Here is an 8,636-nt window from a genome sequence, read left to right as displayed (position 1 = left end):
TTACCTTTAATTGGCAGCTTTCTCCTGGCTGGGAGGGTATTCTGGCCTTTCTCCTTCTTGGGATAAGGACTTATAGGAGATGATTCAGTCAGGGTTCCTCCTAAAGGAATGGGGAACACTGGGTGATATGGGAGATGATCTCTTTTGTTCTTGGTTGACAAATAGGCTTTTCAGCTTCTTCAAGATGCTCAGTGGTAATGGGCAGTCTGAGCCTACAGTCTGAAGTGATCCTCCATTTATCTGAAAAAGCTTTCCCATGTGGAACTTTCCCATGTGAGCAGCCTGAAATAGTAGTGGTAACTTCTGCACTGTTTTGTGATGCTGTGTCTGGAAACAGCTTAAAGAAGTGAGAACGAAGGTTGCATATTCAAAATAGGTCATGCAGTCAAAGCTTATTGAAAAAGTTATCTAAAAATGAAAACAAGTAAGGATAGATGAATATTTTTAGGAATAACATTTTGGCACACAAACTTTTCCAGATGCTTTCAGGGTCATATACTTGCTGGTCTTCCTTAGGTGGGAGTACCATTGAAACCAGTGGGACTTGTGCCTAAATAAAACCTTGGCCCATGATTTTCCTTAATATGACATTTTTTCTTGAATGACCTCCTGGCAACCTTGTTCATAAGTAATTTGTCATGTTTATTCTCTGAGTAAAAAGTGCCTTCCATCTGTTCTTAATCTGTGTTCCCTTTAACTTCTATTTTTGCCTCCTTTTTTCTGTCATCTGTGTTGCATTGGAAATAGAGTTTCTGGGCAACTTTATTTATCTCCATGTAAGCCATCGTAGTAATTGAAATAAATCTCCTGGTAGTCTTTTCTTTAGGCCTAGACAACCACAGTCATCAGGACATCAGGAGAAAAAATAAAAAAGGAAGAAGAAAAAAGAGATAGGCAAGAGCTTAAAATTAATTATTTAAATTATTGTACTGAAGTTTTACTTAGATGCCCCTCTCTGACTGCCTTGGCTATTGCTCTCCTTTTAACTCCTTGTGGTCTTCCAGCTCTCAGCTTTACAGACTTGTGTTTTCTGATCTGATCTCTCACACCAGCTGTTCATTTTGGGTGAGGCAGACGTGCACAGTCTCTATGGTTTTTCCTGACATGTGCCAGTACATACATAATTTCCTACATTCTCCAATAAAGTCTACAGTTGCTTAGGTGGAAACTTGGAGCAGTGTTTTATAGGAAAAAAAAATAAGAAAAACAATTATTATCTCTTTCTGTCATAAATTTTGGCTATTAATGCTGATTTCTCAGCATGCTGTGACTTTTTAGATAGAAAAACTCCTCTTCTTCCAAAGTACTATTGCAATGTGTGTTCCCCTCTTGTGGAAATGAACATATTCCCATCCTCTCTATTCCCAAACTCTCTAGGTTTAAAGATGCTGCTGCACATGGCTTTCTTTTCCTGACTGTGAGAGTGCAGAAGAAGAAAGGAGGCTCATTCTCTGAATCCTTTGACCAGCAGAATGATTTCTAAGATTGAGCAATGCCTCATTATACTGATTAACTAAATTTATCATTAATAAATATAAGATGAAGGGCTAGATCTTAACTTATGTATGCAGGCATGACTAAGAGTTACAATTGTTAATTGTTAAAAAAAAAAAGAAACCCCCAAAACTAACCCAAACCCCACTGTGTTCAGCAGAGGACAAAAAAGCAAGCAATGATTGAGAACTTTAAATCAAAAGCACAACAGCAAACATCACTATTCCACTACACAAACCACAAAAACCTGTTGTACATTCAACTTTTGAATTCTGTTTGCATTTTAGGGCTTTTCTCAGGAAGTAGACCTCACACAGAATAATCGGAAGTGTGGAAGAGCTTGTCTGGAATTGCTTCCATAAAGGTCACAGATATGTAAAGATGTGCTCTTCACTCTTGGAACACGAGGGTGGAGGGAAGGATCTGTAACAGCACGTGTGGCACATTACTAGTGACAGATTCAAAAAGAGCAGGAGAAAGGGGGTTTATTGGACAATGTATAGCTGAAATGTGAAGTTCACTCTCACAGGGTGTTACAGCTGCCAATAAGTTGCAGATATACCAAATGTTATTTAATAAAATTAATGGAATGTAAACACAATTATGGCTATTAAAAAGTGTGACCTCATCTTAGGGAGGCCCCAGATCTGGGCTGAAATCCTGAAGGAGCATGAGTACATGCCTGCCTCTCACACTCTTCCCTCAGCTGCTGCAACTATCTGTTCTTGAGAGACAAACTGTAGGGAGAGGTGAATTCTCATCACTCCTGGTGCAGCCACTGCATTTGCTTTGATGAAATCAGACTCACCACACAGCTCTTACTGCAACTGTTCCTATTCATTCAGATCTAACCTTTAATTTATTTGTAGTTCTCTATTAAAAAAAAAAAAAAAGAACAAACCACAGCCATAGAGGAGCTTTGTTGGTTATCATTTTTCAGTTACAGGACTGTGACTGATGAGTGGGACAGGATGTCACCTAGGAGGTCTGGAAATTCAGCCCTCAGCCCTGCCTGCTGTGTGGATGCCTGCTTTGCTTGTGTTTCATGGCCCACGCCTGCTTGCTTTGTAGGCTGGGGTGGGTGATGAGTGCCTTGTGCAAGATCTGTGCCTGTGCAGCAGAGTCCCTGCTGGCTGGACTGCAGTATAGGGACCTTTCTTCATCCAGACAATGATGATTTTTATTGGTTTTGTGGGTTCCTTTCAGAAGGGCACTGCCTATGTTTTTTGTATCATCCCTCCTCTTTTGCTTGCTGCTGAATGCTTGCTGGGTTAATATTGTATTTCTTCCGTTCCTTCTCAAGCCAATAAATGACCTCTGAAGTAGATGGCCCTGGGAAGAGACTTCATCCCTGCTTTCTTGCAGGATTTTTTCTGTTTTAATAAATAGTTTTGTTTAAAACAGATTATAACTAGCCTTGAGGGAGATGACTCTGCTTTGATAATAGTTCGATTTTAAGCATTTTGCTACTAAACTGGCTTATTTTGCTACTAAACTTTAATTTTAAGGTCTTGTTTATTCCTATTTTTTAAATAGTGCAATGTATTTGGAATACACATAGCAAACATGTAATTCTCTGATGCTGGTGTTCTGCTTTCCAGGAAAATCAACTAACATTAGTTTTAAAATTGTGGTAGGGGATCCATCAAACCCATAGTAGCAAATTGGTAACTTTTGGGCAGGTTTTATTCCACTGAATCCAATTTGTTGATTGTTTTGTTATTCTGGTTTCTCAGTCAGAAATCATAGAAGTCTAGAAGGGTTTGTGTTCAAAGGGATCTTAAAGATCATTTAGTTCCTACCCCTAATAGGTGCCAATAGTACATACCACATACAAAATACTGGTGATGTACGAGTCACAAGCTGGTGATCTGAGAGTTAATAACGTATTATGGACTCTCCTGTTGTCTTCTGCAGCAAAGGGAGAACGCCCATTTTGTGCCCAAGGTGGGAGTGCACTGGAAGTGGGGTTCTTGAGTCCCACTGGAAAGTTACTGAAGGCAAAAACTTCCAGTGTGACCTCTGCTGTCAGCCCTAACAGGAATGTAGGGACCAACATCAAAATCTTTCTTTTTAACTCTTTTAAACTCTTTTGACTCTTTTAACATTATTTTAAATCTTAACAGAGATTTGCATGAGAGAAAATTTGCCTGATTGAGACCCAGTGAAGAAAGACACTCTACCATTATCATCATCATCATCATCAATCTTCTTCTTCTTCTTCTTCTTCTTCTTCTTCTTCTTCTTCTTCTTCTTCTTCTTCTTCTTCTTCTTCTTCTTTTAATTTAGCTGGAATGGCTTGAATGGAGCTTGAGTTTAGCTGAAGGACAGGCCCTGCCTTTCTGTCACAGGGCCTTGGTAAGATTAGATCACAAGGAGAAGCTCAAGTGAGAAATTGTCTTTGGAAGTGCTAAGTAACAGGTTTTTGGATACAGAGGTATCCACCACAAGAGAAGGGAAAAAAGGAACATTAAGGAATATCTGGAATTAGATCACATAATATAATCACATTTTCTCATATAGTTATACTTCTTTGATATTTAATGTTGTGCTGAAAAGAACTTTATAATAGATGAAATGTGAACATTGAGCTCTCACTACTGAGCTTTCTGTCATAGCCTAATTATTTCTTTTTTTTTTCCCTGTTCCTTTTTTGTATAGGTGGAAAACGTTAGGTTACTTGATCGTTTGTCTTCAAGAAGAGCTGTGGTGGGAACCTTATACTTAACAGCAACCCATGTCATATTTGTGGAGAATGGTTCTGAAACTCGCAAAGAAACCTGGGTATGAATTTTAATTATTTCAGTTATCTGTAAGTGCATGGCACTTTACTGATGGTAATTTGAAAATTACTTCCAAAACACTTTAAAATAGTTAATTAGGTCATATGGATGCTTTTATGAGGCATGTGAAATTCCAGCCTAGTAATTTTCAAAAATTTTCAGTGGATTCTGGGTATTACAGTACAGTAAGAGGAGTAGAAGGGCCTTCACTGTATGAATACCAGATGTGCTTGACTGAGGAAGAGTTGCTGAAAACTGTACCTGTTGCTCCTAACATCCAGGAAGAGAAACACCTTGAATGTGAACTGCTTCCTTGGCTCTGTCAGTTCTTGGCCTTCTTCCTTACTGCTAGTGCTGAATCAGTGATTTTGTTGGTTTAATAGTTTAATTTTTTAATAAAGTAGTGTTTTGACTGATTGACAACATACATTACATTTTCTTGTGGTTTAACCCCAGCCATTGACCAAGCCCCATACAGCCTCTCACTCACTCCCCCAACCAGCAGAATCGGGGAGAGAAGCTAAAGGATAAAAGGTAGAAAACTCATGGGTTGAGATGAAGACAGTTTCATAGTGAAAGTAAAAGCCACACACACAGGCAAAGCAAAACAAGGAATGAATTCACTGCTTCCCATAGGGCCCCATCACATACAACAGTGACTTGGGAAAGAGACTGTCATCACTCCAAATGCACCCTTCTTCCTGTTCCTTCCACTTTACATACTGAGCATGATGCCACATGGTCTGGAATATGCCTTTGGTCAGCTGGGGTCACCTGTCCTGGCTGTCTCCTCCAAGCTCCCCATGCACTCTCAGTTTCCCTGCCAGCATTGCAGTAGGCCTTGGCTCTGTGTAAGCAATAACAAAGTCATCTCTGTATTATTAACCCCATGCTCAGTGCAAATCTGAAACACAGCCCCATGTCAGTCACAGTGAAGGAAATTAACTCTGCCCCACTCAGCCCAAATCAGCACACATGTACACATATAAGTACAGCTATTGCTTGGTGCCCTGTATTTGAGTCTTTTATGCAGCTTAATTATGCAGTCCTTGTCCATTTTTGCACTAACTACATCTTCCTTTGATATTACTATTCCTGACCAGATTTTTATTGTAATGTTTCATCTCATTTGATGCCGTATTGAAAGTTATATCAACATTACCATTCTACCCACGAGGAGGCACAATATTTTAGCCTTATGCAACTGATGCTGGTTCATCTTTTCACTGTGCAAATAGATGAAAAGAGCTTTGACAACCACTAGCTTACACTAAAGCAAACAAACAAAAAGCTTTGGATAATGTGAGCAGGCTGATGTCTGAGCAGCTGAAACACTCCAGAAATGCCTCTTTGTCTGCAGGAGATGTATCAAGCTGCTTGAGCCTGAAGCTGGAGATAGGAACCCAACTACAAGAGGAGGAGCATGAGGGTTTTCTGAAACTGTAGTGGGAGCTACTGTGCCTGCTTTGGTACATCACTATAAATAATTCCTTTTCTTCCTAAAGATTTGACTAACATAACTCTTCGATTCCCCTCAGGTTCTCCACAGCCAAATTTCCTCTATTGAGAAGCAAGCCACCACTGCCACTGGTTGCCCATTACTGATCCGCTGCAAGAACTTCCAGGTCATCCAGCTGGTGATCCCTCAGGAACGAGACTGCCATGACATTTACATATCTCTGATACGTTTGGCTCGACCAGGTATGGGAAGAAAAGAGCACAAAAATCAATCTTCTTTCTGAAGAGGGAGAATTTAATGGAAGAAATGCATCTGTGCATCTTTGTCCTTTGTAGGTTAAGAAAAAATTGAGCTGTATTTTGAGAGAAATATTGATATAATAATTTATGGAGCAATAGAGAAAGCTCATTATAACAAGTTGTTCACTCCATAAAGTATGACATAAACCTCTATTTAAAATAATACTCTAGGGCATCATGGGCCATAAAATACATTATAATGCTATTTGATGTGCAACTCATTTGCTGGATGACTTGTGTAAATGTAAACTTAGGAGAATATTCTAAATTCAGAAAACTTTTATGTCCCTATTTTAACAAAAACTTTACAATACATTTAGTGGTCCTGTCAAGATTTGCATTTTGACTTTTTATGCTATGCAGAAATTTCACAAAATTAGTGAAAGGTTTTGCAGCAAGTTGTTTTGTTTCACTGGGCTGCCTGTGTTTTGGCCTATTATTATATACGTTTTGAATATGCACTATGTGTTTCTGAATTCATTTCAAGATCCTTTTGAAACCTTTCCCCTTTTCAATGAAAAAACAAATGTTTTGCCAAAGACCAACATTTGATTGCTTACATTATAGCTCCTCTCTGCACTTAGCTCTCCTGAGACCCAACTGACAAAGCTTCTGGATTAGCTAATTGAAAGATATAACTTTAGAAATATAACACCAACTTTTGTTCTTTATTATTATTTCAACAGTATGCAAAGAAATTGTCTTTTGTTGTCTTTACAAAGCTGACAACAACTAGCTTTAATTTTTTTCTTGTTAGGAGACTACCGATTTTATCTACTGTGTAGGGGGCAAAAAAACTGCACAGTACACCAGCACAGCTACTTTTTATAAAGTTCTAGTAGTAGCAGTAGTACTGTACATCTGTAGCAGAAATAATGTGGTAAGCTAGTGATGCAGGATGAAAGTAATCAGAGAAATTTAAAACAATTTGAAAAATTCAATCAGTGGTTCTGCTGATGGAAATCTGGATTCATTCCATGCACCTCAGCTGCAAGTACATGTTCATGTATGCTGGAAGGCATGTGATTCTGTAATCCTTTTTCTTGGAGGCAGGAGGAGGTGTGTGTGCTGCTATACACCAGAATGATGAAAGGAAGAGTAGATGAGGATGCTGAACACAAGTTTAGTGACTGACTGCAGTGGACAAGAAGGTCTGAGCAAAGAAGATGCAGTAACAGCACTGCAGAATTTGCTCTTTGCATAGTTCAGCTGCACAGTAGTTTTCCTCCTCCAGCAAACAATCTGATTGTGATTTGAGGCAGGAAAAAATCTTGCCTACCTACTCAAAATTAGAAGGCTTTGATTCAAGCTGAGTCATTTGTACCTGACAGTGCTCTTCAGTGTCATTTTGTCAGGGCATGAAGATGTGCTTTCATTAGGTAATATGGTTACTCAGCATCAGAAGTTATGCTTTACTCCATGGACAAATCATTTGACCTATTTGGGCTCCACTTCCCATTCTCTGCCTGTTCTTTTCATTCATTCCTGAGAGAAGCTCATGTTGTATACTGGCTTAACATATTCTATGCCATCTGATGTCCTAGTTACATTGAAGGTGAAGGTTATGCTTAATTTTATTTTTGCTATAATTTTAATAAGGTCAAGTTGTCAGCTGAATTTGGCCTTTCTGCTTAATTAAGCCATTTTGTTAAGCTGACCATAAGATACTGCATATTTAATAGCAGGATTGAAGATGTTTATGGCAAAATTGCTGAAAGATTGGGAAAGGTCCTAAAAGTACTGGCAAAGATGTGGTAACTGACCTTCAAGGCACCAACTAGTAATACATGAACATTTTTGTTACTACATACAGATACCATCATGTCCTAATACTTAAAATGTTGAGGCAGACTTCAGTCATAAATAACCTGGATACATAGGTAGTTTTCTAAAGGCTTTTCTTGTACCTGTGAACAGCAGATCCATTGGAAAGAAGATCCAGATGCTTCTGACAACCAAGCAGTGAAAACAGGAGCTCACATTGCTACCAAAATATTAGCTTTGATTTGTGAACTGTGCTAAAACTTTAACAGATGAGAAATAAACCAGACACTCTTCCTAGTCTGTGCCATGACAGAAGTTTGAAATTAGAGAATACAGGAGTTTAAACTGCTGGAAAATGTGGAAATACTCTTTTTTCTCCCTACTTAAGACTTCATTGATTTTTTGGATGTTCCTGTCAGAATTAACATGAAGTTTTCTTTCTTTCTGGTCATACTTTTGTGTGTGTATCTATACAAACAATTTAATGTAATTTAAAAAGGCAAATCTTAACTTACAATAGACCTTGAGAAGACATAATCAAAATAAAAGTGAAGACTTTCTATAGAAATAGAGAGGAGCCTTGTATTGTCATTGGGGGCATTGTATTTATTATTTTTAAAGCTGTAAGCTCTGTTCAGTGCAGAACACAGTAGTGCAGAGCAGTGTAGTAAGACTCTGCTTTTTAGGTATATTATTAGGAGAGGAGTGTTGTGTTTAAATTTGCTGATTGTAGAGCAGGTATATATATCAGTGGACAACTATGAAATCAGTGAGGACTCAGCTGGTGATTTACTCCAGTTCTAAAGTTAAAGATCTGTTGATCAGAAAGCTTTAAGG

The 8,636-nt window shown here is 38.5% G+C and overlaps 1 protein-coding gene across 1 annotated transcript in view; it reads left to right on the top strand.

Moving 5' to 3' along the window:
• Positions 1-569: 569 nt before the first annotated feature.
• The window catches only part of MTMR7 (myotubularin related protein 7), a 31,823-nt gene continuing 23,756 nt past the window's right edge, over positions 570-8,636 (top strand). Inside the window, 5 exon segments of the mRNA XM_062493532.1 lie at positions 570-595; positions 597-620; positions 1,020-1,023; positions 4,156-4,278; positions 5,816-5,978. Of these exon segments, the coding sequence (XP_062349516.1) occupies positions 570-595; positions 597-620; positions 1,020-1,023; positions 4,156-4,278; positions 5,816-5,978 (340 nt within the window).

This window comes from Cinclus cinclus, chromosome 5 (assembly GCF_963662255.1).
Source record: "Cinclus cinclus chromosome 5, bCinCin1.1, whole genome shotgun sequence".
NCBI classification, from domain to species: Eukaryota; Metazoa; Chordata; class Aves; order Passeriformes; family Cinclidae; genus Cinclus; species Cinclus cinclus.
The sequence above is the reverse complement of the archived record's forward strand: the minus strand, read 5'-3'. Positions and strand labels throughout refer to the sequence as shown.